Below are 12,500 nucleotides of genomic sequence, written 5' to 3' on the forward strand. Positions count from 1 at the left end.
CGATATTTCAGGCAAAGTGACTGTTTCAGAAACAGTTTCTGTTTCAAATGTCGTCTCAGGCAGAATAATTGTCGATGTTTCGGGCAAAGTGACTGTTTCAGAAACAGTTTCTGTTTCAAATGTCGTCTCAGTAAGAGCAATTGTCGATATTTCAGGCAAAGTGACTGTTTCAGAAACAGTTTCTGTTTCAAATGTCGTCTCAGGCAGAATAATTGTCGATGTTTCGGGCAAAGTGACTGTTTCAGAAACAGTTTCTGTTTCAAATGTCGTCTCAGGAAGAACAATTGTCGATATTTCAGGCAAAGTGACTGTTTCAGAAACAGTTTCAGTTTCAAATGTCGTCTCAGGAAGAACAATTGTCGATATTTCAGGCAAAGTGACTGTTTCAGAAACAGTTTCTGTTTCAAATGTCGTCTCAGGCAGAATAATTGTCGATGTTTCAGGCATAGTGACTGTTTCAGAAACAGTTTCCGTTTCAAATGTCGTCTCAGGCAGAATTACTGTCGATGTTTCAGTCAAAATAATTGTCTCAAATGTTGAAGTCCCAAAGATCGTCGCAGTTTCAGAATCTGTCTCTGTCGAAGCTATGGAAAAAAAACATAGACGCAATTTACATTCCCATTCTAAGATCAACAAAAAAGAGTAATAAACTTTATTCATGGACTTCAGCGTTTACAATAATTGTCAATCAACAACAGAATAAACAGGTAAAGGCTAATGGCCAATATTTTGATACCCGATGACCAAACTACATATTACTAATTCTTCTGAACCTTCCTTTTATCTTTGAACGTAATGCTACCAGAAAAAAATGCAATGTAGCAGACATATTTTCTGTCATTGTAATAGTTGTCAAAGTGAAACAGACATACATAAAGGAAATGAAAGTTCTTACCTGCTGTAGATGTAGAATCACTTTCCAGTTTGCGGAGTTCAGCATTCTTTTCGTTTACCTGATCCTGTAGGCTCGAAATAAGGGTCTTTAAAGATTCAACCTCTTCTCCTACAGCACTACTGGCTGTCTCTGCAGCGGCTGTAATATTGTCGACCATACTAGAATCGATGACAAAGGTTCCATTTTCTATGAGTGTGGCAAAATAACCAATAAGTTCATTGAAGCAGATGATTTGGTCGGTTGTGAGGTTGGACAACTTGGTGGAGAGATCATTGATCATAGTAAGAAGCAGATCTGTCGGGTCCCCAGTTAAGGCATTGTCCTCATTTACCTCGCAATATGGATCTACTGTGACAGTGTCACCACCTTGGTTAACAGAATAAGTAGGGGATCGTCTTCTCCTATGTCTCCCACTACTATTTATAGCATCAGTGATTCGCTGCAATGTTGCTTCTATTTCTGCAAAAGCACTGGCGGTTGCGTTGTTGGCAGCAATTGAGTTTTGAAGCTCTTCCAGCTCCTCTTCCAATTCTTTCTTTTTTTGTTCCAGTTCTGTCAAAACAGTTGTTGCTGCAGCTGCTGTTTCTCCTTTGATGGTTGACGTTTCAGGAAGTGTCACCGTTTCGAAGACAGTTTCTGCTTCAAAGGTTGATATTTCAGGAAGCGTCACTGTTTCAAAGACAGTTTCTGTTTCAATGGTTGATATTTCAGGAAGCGTCACTGTTTCAAAGACAGTTTCTGTTTCAATGGTTGATATTTCAGGAAGCGTCACTGTTTCAAAGACAGTTTCTGTTTCAATGGTTGATATTTCAGGAAGCGTCACTGTTTCAAAGACAGTTTCTCCTTCGACGGTTGATATTTCAGGAAGCGTCACTGTTTCAAAGACAGTTTCTGTTTCAATGGTTGATATTTCAGGAAGCGTCACTGTTTCAAAGACAGTTTCTGTTTCAATGGTTGATATTTCAGGAAGCGTCACTGTTTCAAAGACAGTTTCTGTTTCAATGGTTGATATTTCAGGAAGCGTCACTGTTTCAAAGACAGTTTCTGTTTCAATGGTTGATATTTCAGGAAGCGTCACTGTTTCAAAGACAGTTTCTCCTTCGACGGTTGATATTTCAGGAAGCGTCACTGTTTCAAAGACAGTTTCTGTTTCAATGGTTGATATTTCAGGAAGCGTCACTGTTTCAAAGACAGTTTCTGTTTCAATGGTTGATATTTCAGGAAGCGTCACTGTTTCAAAGACAGTTTCTGTTTCAATGGTTGATATTTCAGGAAGCGTCACTGCTTCAAAGACAGTTTCTGTTTCAATGGTTGATATTTCAGGAAGCGTCACTGTTTCAAAGACAGTTTCTGTTTCAATGGTTGATATTTCAGGAAGCGTCACTGTTTCAAAGACAGTTTCTGTTTCAATGGTTGATATTTCAGGAAGCGTCACTGTTTCAAAGACAGTTTCTGCTTCAATGGTTGATATTTCAGGAAGCGTCACTGTTTCAAAGACAGTTTCTGTTTCAATGGTTGATATTTCAGGAAGCGTCACTGTTTCAAAGACAGTTTCTCCTTCGACGGTTGATATTTCAGGAAGCGTCACTGTTTCAAAGACAGTTTCTGCTTCAATGGTTGATATTTCAGGAAGCTTCACTGTTTCAAAGACAGTTTCTGTTTCAATGGTTGATATTTCAGGAAGCGTCACTGTTTCAAAGACAGTTTCTGCTTCAATGGTTGATATTTCAGGAAGCGTCACTGTTTCAAAGACAGTTTCTGCTTCAAAGGTTGATATTTCAGGAAGCGTCACTGTTTCAAAGACAGTTTCTGTTTCAATGGTTGATATTTCAGGAAGCGTCACTGTTTCAAAGACAGTTTCTGTTTCAATGGTTGATATTTCAGGAAGCGTCACTGTTTCAAAGACAGTTTCTGCTTCAAAGGTTGATATTTCAGGAAGCGTCACTGTTTCAAAGACAGTTTCTGTTTCAATGGTTGATATTTCAGGAAGCGTCACTGTTTCAAAGACAGTTTCTGTTTCAATGGTTGATATTTCAGGAAGCGTCACTGTTTCAAAGACAGTTTCTGTTTCAATGGTTGATATTTCAGGAAGCGTCACTGTTTCAAAGACAGTTTCTGTCTCAATGGTTGATATTTCAGGAAGCGTCACTGTTTCAAAGACAGTTTCTGTTTCAATGGTTGATATTTCAGGAAGCGTCACTGTTTCAAAGACAGTTTCTGTTTCAATGGTTGATATTTCAGGAAGCGTCACTGTTTCAAAGACAGTTTCTGTTTCAATGGTTGATATTTCAGGAAGCGTCACTGTTTCAAAGACAGTTTCTGTTTCAATGGTTGATATTTCAGGAAGCGTCACTGTTTCAAAGACAGTTTCTGTTTCAATGGTTGATATTTCAGGAAGCGTCACTGTTTCAAAGACAGTTTCTGCTTCAATGGTTGATATTTCAGGAAGCGTCACTGTTTCAAAGACAGTTTCTGTTTCAATGGTTGATATTTCAGGAAGCGTCACTGTTTCAAAGACAGTTTCTGTTTCAATGGTTGATATTTCAGGAAGCGTCACTGTTTCAAAGACAGTTTCTGTTTCAATGGTTGATATTTCAGGAAGCGTCACTGTTTCAAAGACAGTTTCTGTTTCAATGGTTGATATTTCAGGAAGCGTCACTGTTTCAAAGACAGTTTCTGCTTCAATGGTTGATATTTCAGGAAGCGTCACTGTTTCAAAGACAGTTTCTGTTTCAATGGTTGATATTTCAGGAAGCGTCACTGTTTCAAAGACAGTTTCTGTTTCAATGGTTGATATTTCAGGAAGCGTCACCGTTTCAAAGACGGTTTCTGTTTCAATGGTTGATATTTCAGGAAGCGTCACTGTTTCAAAGACAGTTTCTGCTTCAATGGTTGATATTTCAGGAAGCGTCACTGTTTCAAAGACAGTTTCTGTTTCAATGGTTGATATTTCAGGAAGCGTCACTGTTTCAAAGACAGTTTCTGTTTCAATGGTTGATATTTCAGGAAGCGTCACTGTTTCAAAGACAGTTTCTGCTTTAAAGGTTGATGTTTCAGGAAGCGTCACCGTTTCAAAGACGGTTTCTCCTTCGACGGTTGATGTTTCAGGAAGCGTCACTGTTTCAAAGACGGTTTCTCCTTCGACGGTTGATGTTTCAGGAAGCGTCACCGTTTCGAAGACAGTTTCTCCTTCGACGGTTGATGTTTCAGGAAGCGTCACCGTTTCAAAGACGGTTTCTCCTTCGACGGTTGATGTTTCAGGAAGCGTCACCGTTTCAAAGACGGTTTCCCCTTCGACGGTTGATGTTTCAGGAAGCGTCACCGTTTCAAAGACGGTTTCTCCTTCGACGGTTGATGTTTCAGGAAGCGTCACCGTTTCAAAGACGGTTTCTCCTTCGACGGTTGATGTTTCAGGAAGCGTCACCGTTTCAAAGACGGTTTCCCCTTCGACGGTTGATGTTTCAGGAAGCGTCACCGTTTCAAAGACGGTTTCTCCTTCGACGGATGATGTTTCAGGAAGCGTCACCGTTTCAAAGACGGTTTCCCCTTCGACGGTTGATGTTTCAGGAAGCGTCACCGTTTCAAAGACGGTTTCTCCCTCGACGGTTGATGTTTCAGGAAGCGTCACCGTTTCAAAGACGGTTTCTCCTTCGACGGTTGATGTTTCAGGAAGCGTCACCGTTTCAAAGACAGTTTCTGCTTCGACGGTTGATGTTTCAGGAAGCGTCACCGTTTCGAAGACGGTTTCTCCTTCGACGGTTGATGTTTCAGGAAGCGTCACCGTTTCAAAGACGGTTTCTCCTTCGACGGTTGATGTTTCAGGAAGCGTCACCGTTTCAAAGACGGTTTCTCCTTCGACGGTTGATGTTTCAGGAAGCGTCACCGTTTCAAAGACAGTTTCTCCTTCGACGGTTGATGTTTCAGGAAGCGTCACCGTTTCAAAGACGGTTTCTCCTTCGACGGTTGATGTTTCAGGAAGCGTCACCGTTTCAAAGACGGTTTCTCCTTCGACGGTTGATGTTTCAGGAAGCGTCACCGTTTCAAAGACAGTTTCTGCTTCGACGGTTGATGTTTCAGGAAGCGTCACCGTTTCGAAGACGGTTTCTCCTTCGACGGTTGATGTTTCAGGAAGCGTCACCGTTTCAAAGACGGTTTCTCCTTCGACGGTTGATGTTTCAGGAAGCGTCACCGTTTCAAAGACGGTTTCCCCTTCGACGGTTGACGTTTCAGGAAGCGTCACCGTTTCAAAGACGGTTTCTCCTTCGACGGTTGATGTTTCAGGAAGCGTCACCGTTTCGAAGACGGTTTCGCCTTCGACGGTTGATGTTTCAGGAAGCGTCACCGTTTCAAAGACGGTTTCTGCTTCGACGGTTGATGTTTCAGGAAGCGTCACCGTTTCAAAGACAGTTTCTCCTTCGACGGTTGATGTTTCAGGAAGCGTCACCGTTTCAAAGACAGTTTCTCCTTCGACGGTTGATGTTTCAGGAAGCGTCACCGTTTCAAAGACAGTTTCTCCTTCGACGGTTGATGTTTCAGGAAGCGTCACCGTTTCAAAGACAGTTTCTCCTTCGACGGTTGATGTTTCAGGAAGCGTCACCGTTTCAAAGACAGTTTCTCCTTCGACGGTTGATGTTTCAGGAAGCGTCACCGTTTCAAAGACGGTTTCTGCTTCAAAGGTTGATGTTTCAGGAAGCGTCACCGTTTCAAAGACGGTTTCTCCTTCGACGGTTGATGTTTCAGGAAGCGTCACCGTTTCAAAGACGGTTTCCCCTTCGACGGTTGATGTTTCAGGAAGCGTCACCGTTTCGAAGACAGTTTCTCCTTCGACGGTTGATGTTTCAGGAAGCGTCACCGTTTCAAAGACGGTTTCTCCTTCGACGGTTGATGTTTCAGGAAGCGTCACCGTTTCAAAGACGGTTTCTCCTTCGACGGTTGATGTTTCAGGAAGCGTCACCGTTTCAAAGACGGTTTCTCCTTCGACGGTTGATGTTTCAGGAAGCGTCACCGTTTCAAAGACGGTTTCTCCTTCCACGGTTGATGTTTCAGGAAGCGTCACCGTTTCAAAGACGGTTTCCCCTTCGACGGTTGATGTTTCAGGAAGCGTCACCGTTTCAAAGACGGTTTCTCCTTCGACGGTTGATGTTTCAGGAAGCGTCACCGTTTCAAAGACAGTTTCTCCTTCGACGGTTGATGTTTCAGGAAGCGTCACCGTTTCAAAGACGGTTTCTCCTTCGACGGTTGATGTTTCAGGAAGCGTCACCGTTTCAAAGACGGTTTCTCCTTCCACGGTTGATGTTTCAGGAAGCGTCACCGTTTCAAAGACGGTTTCCCCTTCGACGGTTGATGTTTCAGGAAGCGTCACCGTTTCAAAGACGGTTTCTCCTTCGACGGTTGATGTTTCAGGAAGCGTCACCGTTTCAAAGACGGTTTCCCCTTCGACGGTTGATGTTTCAGGAAGCGTCACCGTTTCAAAGACGGTTTCTCCTTCGACGGTTGATGTTTCAGGAAGCGTCACCGTTTCAAAGACAGTTTCTCCTTCGACGGTTGATGTTTCAGGAAGCGTCATCGTTTCAAAGACGGTTTCTCCTTCGACGGTTGATGTTTCAGGAAGCGTCACTGTTTCAAAGACAGTTTCTCCTTCGACGGTTGATGTTTCAGGAAGCGTCACCGTTTCAAAGACAGTTTCTCCTTCGACGGTTGATGTTTCAGGAAGCGTCACCGTTTCAAAGACAGTTTCTCCTTCGACGGTTGATGTTTCAGGAAGCGTCACCGTTTCAAAGGCGGTTTCCCCTTCGACGGTTGATGTTTCAGGAAGCGTCACCGTTTCAAAGACGGTTTCTCCTTCGACGGTTGATGTTTCAGGAAGCGTCACCGTTTCAAAGACAGTTTCTCCTTCGACGGTTGATGTTTCAGGAAGCGTCACCGTTTCAAAGACGGTTTCTCCTTCGACGGTTGATGTTTCAGGAAGCGTCACCGTTTCAAAGACGGTTTCTCCTTCGACGGTTGATATTTCAGGAAGCGTCACCGTTTCAAAGACAGTTTCTGCTTCAAAGGTTGATGTTTCAGGAAGCGTCACCGTTTCAAAGACAGTTTCTCCTTCGACGGTTGATGTTTCAGGAAGCGTCACCGTTTCAAAGACGGTTTCTCCTTCGACGGTTGATGTTTCAGGAAGCGTCACCGTTTCAAAGACAGTTTCTCCTTCGACGGTCGACGTTTCAGATACAGTAACCGTTTCTGTCAATTCTACAGTTGTTTTAGATTTGAAAGTGGAATTCATGGACAGCTCTGTGGTTGTGGGTAGCGTTGCTTCCGTCGAAATCACTGTGGCGGTGCTCTCTGGAGTCGAACCTGCCAAAATTTGAAAATAATGAGATTGTTTTTACAATCATGACGAATAGATTATGCACAAGTATGGACAAATAGTTTGTTTTCTTTTAAATATAAAGATAACTCTGAAAGTAATCTTTCTCTCGGTTTAAAGACTTCAACACTTAACTAGAAATAGTACACATAGTCTAAAAGATCCAGAGATGATAGTCTAATGTACAGTAATAAGAAAATAAGAAATATAAAATAAATAGAAATGTGTGTGTGTGTAATTATGTGTGTGTGTGTAACTGTATGTGCGTGTATTTGCATTTGTATATATATATGTATATATCCGTGTGTGTGTTTGTGTGTATGTGTGTGTGTGTGTGTTTGGACGTATGCGTCTACACACACAGACACACTAGCACACATAGTCATATATGTTTATATTCATACACATTTCAATTTTCTATTCCCTTAGTACCGTACATTAGACCATCAATGTGTGTGTAAATATGTATATATATGTATGTGCGTGCGTGCGTGCGTGCGTGTGTGTGTGTGTGTGTGTGTGTGTGTGTGTGTGTGTGTGTGTGTGTGTGTGTGTGTGTGTGTGTGTGTGTGTGTGTGTGTGTGTATTTTTGTGCATATGTATGTATATATACTTTTTACGTGTATATATATGACTAAACATACTACAACCATGCACATACACATACACACATAAGAACACAAACAAAAAAGACAAACAAAACCATCTGTTTACATAAAACCTGCTCTTTATAAAGTGACATTCGACTCAATAATTCTTATACAAGCTGACCTGATGAAATGAACAGGGGTGCAACAGTGAATGTCGTAGAAATCGTGGGTGGCTCAGTTGGTGGTTCTGTGGTTGTTGGTGGCTCTGTCGGCGGTTCTGTGGTTGTTGGTGGTTCTGTCGGCGGTTCTGTGGTTGTTGGTGGTTCTGTGGTTGTTGGTGGCTCAGTTGGTGGTTCTGTGGTTGTTGGTGGTTCTGTGGTTGTTGGTGGTTCTGTCGGCGGTTCTGTGGTTGGTGGTGGTTCTGTGGTTGGTGGCTCTGTCGGCGGTTCTGTGGTTGTTGGCGGTTCTGTGGTTGTTGGTGGCACTGTCGGCGGTTCTGTGGTTGTTGGTGGCTCTGTTGGCTGTTCTGTGGTTGTTGGTGGTTCTGTGGTTGTTGGTGGCTCTGTCGGCGGTTCTGTGGTTGTTGGTGGCTCAGTTGGCGGTTCTGTGCTTGTTGGGGGCACTGTTGGCTGTTCTGTGGTTTTTGGTGGTTCTGTGGTTGTTGGTGGCTCTGTCGGTGGGACTGTGGTTGTTGGTGGCTCTGTTGGCGGTTCTGTGGTTGTTGGTGGCTCTGTTGGTGGTTCTGTGGTTGTTGGTGGCATTGTCGGCGGTTCTATGGTTGTTGGTGGCTCTGTCAGCGGTTCTGTGGTTGTTGGTGGCTCTGTTGGCGGTTCTGTGGTTGTTGCTGGCTCAGTTGGCTGTTCTGTGGTTGTTGGTGGCTCTGTTGGTGGTTCTGTGGTCGTTGGTGGCTCTGTCGGCGGTTCTGTGGTTGTTGGTGGTTCTGTCGGCGGTTCTGTGGTTGTTGGTGGTTCTGTGGTTGTTGGTGGCTCTGTTGGCTGTTCTGTGGTTGTTGGTGGTTCTGTTGGTGGTTCTGTGGTTGTTGGTGGCTCTGTTGGCGGTTCTGTGGTTGTTGGTGGCTCTGTTGGTGGTTCTGTGGTTGTAAGTGGCTCTGTCGGCGGTTCTGTGGTTGTTGGCGGTTCTGTGGTTGTTGGTGGCATTGTCAGGGGTTCTGTGGTTGTTAGTTGCTCTGTCGGCGGTTCTGTGGTTGTTGGTGGCTCAGTTGGTGGTTCTGTGGTTGTTGGTGGCTCTGTCGGCGGTTCTGTGGTTGTTGATGGCTCTGTTGGCGGTTCTGTGGTTGTTGGTGGCTCTGTCGGCGGTTCTGTGGTTGTTGGTGGCTCAGTTGGTGGTTCTGTGGTTGTTGGTGGCTCTGTTGGTGGTTCTGTGGTTGTTGGTGGCTCAGTTGGCTGTTCTGTGGTTGTTGGTGGCTCAGTTGGTGGTTCTGTGGTTGTTGGTGGCTCTGTTGGCGGTCCTGTGGTTGTTGGTTGCTCTGTTGGCGGTTCTGTGGTTGTTGGTGGTTCTGTGGTTGTTGGTGGCTCTGTCGGTGGTTCTGTGGTTGTTATTTCCTCTGTCGGCAGTTCTGTGGTTGTTGGTGGTTCTGTGGTTGTTGGTTGCTCTGTTGGCGGTTCTTTGGTTGTTAGTTGCTCTGTCGGCGGTTCTGTCGGCGTTTCTGTGGTTGTTGGTGGCTCTGTTGGTGGTTCTGTGGTTGTTGATGGCTCTGTCGGTGGTTCTGTGGTTGTTATTTCCTCTGTCGGCGGTTCTGGGGTTGTTGGTGATTCTGGTGGCGGTTCTGTGGGTGTTAGGTGCTCTGGCGGCGGTTCTGTCGGCGTTTCTGTGGTTGTTGGTGGCTCAGTTGGCGGTTCTGTGGTTGTTGGTGGCTCTGTCGGCGGTTCTGTGGTTGTTGGTGGCTCTGTTGGCGGTTCTGCGGTTGTTGGTGGCTCAGTTGGTGGTTCTGTGGTTGTTGGTTGCTCTGTTGGCGGTTCTGTGGTTGTTGGTTGCTCTGTTGGCGGTTCTGTGGTTGTTGGCGGCTCAGTTGGTGGTTCTGTGGTTGTTGGTGGCTCGGTTGGTGGATCTGTTGGCGGCTCTTTGGTTGTTGGTGGCTCTGTTGGCGGTTCTGTGGTTATTGGTGGCTCTGTCGGCGGTTCTGTGGTTGTTGGTGGCTCAGTTGGTGGTTCTGTGGTTGTTGGTGGCTCAGTTGGTGGTTCTGTGGTTGTTGGTGGCTTTGTTGGCGGTTCTGTGGTTGTTGGTGGCTCTGTTGGCGGTTCTGTGGTTGTTGGTTGCTCTGTTGGCGGTTCTGTGGTTGTTGGCGGCTCAGTTGGTGGTTCTATGGTTGTTGGTGGCTCTGTTGGCGATTCTGTGGTTGTTGGAGGCTCAGTTGGCTGTTCTGTGGTTGTTGGTGGATCAGTTGGTGGTTCTGTGGTTGTTGGTGGCTCAGTTAGCGGTTCTGTGGTTGTTGGTGGCTCTGTTGGCATTTCTGTGGTTGTTGGTGGCTCAGTTAGCGGTCCTATGGTTGTTGGTGGCTCAGTTGGCGGTTCTGTGGTTGTTGGTGGTTCTGTGGTTGTTGGTGGCTCTGTTGGCGGTTCTGTGGTTGTTGGTGGCTCAGTTGGTGGTTTTGTGGTTGTTGGTGGCTCAGTTGGCGGTTCTGTGGTTGTTGGTGGCTCTGTTGGTGGTTCTGTGGTTGTTGGTGGCTCTGTTGGTGGTTCTGTGGTTGTTGGTGGCTCTGTCGGCGGTTCTGTGGTTGTTGGTGACTCTGTTGGCGGTTCTGTGGTTGTTGGTGGCTCTGTTGGTGGTTCTGTGGTTGTTAGTGGCTCAGTTGGCGGTTCTGTGGTTGTTGGTGGCTCTGTTAGCGGTTCTGCGGTTGTTGGTGGCTCAGTTGGCGGTTCTGTGGTTGTTGGTGGTTCTGTTGGTGGTTCTGTGGTTGTTGGTGGCTCTGTCGGCGGTTCTGTGGTTGTTACTTGCTTTGTCGGCGGTTCTGTGGTTGTTGGTGGTTCTGTGGTTGTTGGTGGTTCTGTGGTTGTTGGTGGTTCTGTTGGCGGTTCTGTGGTTGTTGGTGGCTCAGTTGGCGGTTCTGTGGTTGTTGGTGGCTCTGTCGGAGGTTCTGTTGTTGTTGGTTGCTCTGTTGGCGGTTCTGTGGTTGTTGGTGGCTCAGTTGGTGGTTCTGTGGTTGTTGGTGGCTCTGTCGGCGGTTCCGTGGTTGTTGGTGGTTCTGTTGGCGGTTCTGTGGTTGTTGGTGGCTCTGTCGGCGGTTCTGTGGTTGTTGGTGGCTCTGTTGGTGGATCTGTTGGCGGCTCTGTGGTTGTTGGTGGCTCAGTTGGTGGTTCTGTGGTTGTTGGTGGCTCTGTTGGCGGTTCTGTGGTTGTTGGTGGCTCAGTTGGTGGTTCTGTTGTTGTAGGTGGCTCTGTCGGTGGTTCTGTGGTTGTTGGTGGCTCAGTTGGCGGTTCTATGGTTGTTGGTGGCTCTGTTGGCGGTTCTGTGGTTGGTGGTGGCTCTGTTGGCGGTTCTGTGGTTGTTGGTGGCTCTGTTGGCGGTTCTGTGGTTGTTGGTGGCTCTGTTGGCGGTTCTGTGGTTGTTGGTGGTTCAGTTGGCGGTTCTGTGGTTGTCGGTGTCTCTGTTGGCGGTTCTGTGGTTGTTGGTGACTCAGTTGGCGGTTCTGTGGTTGTTGGTGGTTCTGTGGTTGTTGGTGGCTCTGTTGGCGGTTCTGTGGTTGTTGGTGGCTCAGTTGGTGGTTCTGTTGTTGTAGGTGGCTCTGTCGGTGGTTCTGTGGTTGTTGGTGGATCAGTTGGCGGTTCTATGGTTGTTGGTTGCTCTGTTGGCGGTTCTGTGGTTGTTGGTGGCTCAGTTGGTGGTTCTGTGGTTGTTGGTGGCTCTGTTGGCGGTTCTGTTGTTGTTGGTGGCTCTGTTGGCTGTTCTGTGGTTGTTGGTGGCTTTGTCGGAGATTCTGTGATTGTTGGTTGCTCTGTTGGCGGTTCTGTGGTTGTTGGTGGCTCTGTTGGTTGTTCTGTGGTTGTTGGTGGCTCAGTTGGTGGTTCTGTGGTTGTTGGTAGCTCTTTTTTCGGTTCTGTGGTTGTTGGTGGCTCTGTTGGCGGTTCTGTGGTTGTTGGTGGCTCTGTGGTTGTTGGTGGCTCAGTTGGCGGTTCTGTGGTTGGTGGTGGTTCTGTCGGCGGTTCTGTGCTTGTTGGTGGCTCTGTTGGCTGTTCTGTGGTTGTTGGTGGCTCTGTCGGCGGTTCTGTGGTTGTTAGTTGCTCTGTCGGCGGTTTTGTGGTTGTTGGTGGTTCAGTGGTTGTTGGTGGTTCTGTGGTTGTTGGTGGCTCAGTTGGTGGTTTTGTGGTTGTTGGTAGCTCAGTTGGTGGTTCTGTGGTTGTTGGTGGCTCAGTTGTCGGTCCTGTGGTTGTTGGTGGCTCTGTTGGTGGTTCTGTTGTTGTTGGTGGCTCAGTTGGCGGTTCTGTGGTTGTTGGTGGCTCTGTCAGCGGTTCTGTGGTTGTTGGTGGCTCTGTTGGCGGTTCTGTGGTTGTTGGTGGCTCAGTTGGCTGTTCTGTGGTTGTTGGTGGTTCTGTTCTTGGTGGTGGCTCTGTTGGCGGTTCTGTGGTTGTTGGTGGCTCTGTTGGCGGTTCTGTGGTTGTTGGTTGCTCTGTTGGCGGTTCTGTGGTTGTTGGTGGCT

The 12,500-nt window shown here is 46.6% G+C and overlaps 2 protein-coding genes across 2 annotated transcripts in view; one reads left to right on the forward strand and one right to left on the reverse strand.

Moving 5' to 3' along the window:
- The window catches only part of LOC113804133 (uro-adherence factor A), a 12,790-nt gene extending 4,183 nt beyond the window's left edge, over positions 1 to 8,607 (reverse strand). The window contains exons 1-6 of the mRNA XM_070130213.1: positions 8,457 to 8,607; positions 6,870 to 7,243; positions 2,841 to 2,857; positions 2,700 to 2,704; positions 896 to 1,615; positions 1 to 584 (exon numbers count right to left, since the gene is read on the reverse strand). The exon at positions 1 to 584 is cut by the window's left edge and continues 1,510 nt beyond it. Coding sequence (XP_069986314.1) covers positions 1 to 584; positions 896 to 1,615; positions 2,700 to 2,704; positions 2,841 to 2,857; positions 6,870 to 7,243; positions 8,457 to 8,607 — 1,851 coding nt within the window. The remainder of the gene's footprint in view (positions 585 to 895; positions 1,616 to 2,699; positions 2,705 to 2,840; positions 2,858 to 6,869; positions 7,244 to 8,456) is intronic.
- A 13-nt stretch (positions 8,608 to 8,620) lies between these two features.
- Positions 8,621 to 12,500, forward strand: part of LOC138864159 (uncharacterized PE-PGRS family protein PE_PGRS46-like) — a 5,334-nt gene continuing 1,454 nt past the window's right edge. Inside the window, exons 1-6 of the mRNA XM_070130214.1 lie at positions 8,621 to 8,828; positions 9,246 to 9,716; positions 9,876 to 10,040; positions 10,158 to 10,436; positions 10,656 to 10,877; positions 10,992 to 12,296. Coding sequence (XP_069986315.1) covers positions 8,621 to 8,828; positions 9,246 to 9,716; positions 9,876 to 10,040; positions 10,158 to 10,436; positions 10,656 to 10,877; positions 10,992 to 12,296 — 2,650 coding nt within the window. The remainder of the gene's footprint in view (positions 8,829 to 9,245; positions 9,717 to 9,875; positions 10,041 to 10,157; positions 10,437 to 10,655; positions 10,878 to 10,991; positions 12,297 to 12,500) is intronic.

Source organism: Penaeus vannamei, chromosome 15 (assembly GCF_042767895.1).
Source record: "Penaeus vannamei isolate JL-2024 chromosome 15, ASM4276789v1, whole genome shotgun sequence".
Taxonomy (NCBI): Eukaryota; Metazoa; Arthropoda; class Malacostraca; order Decapoda; family Penaeidae; genus Penaeus; species Penaeus vannamei.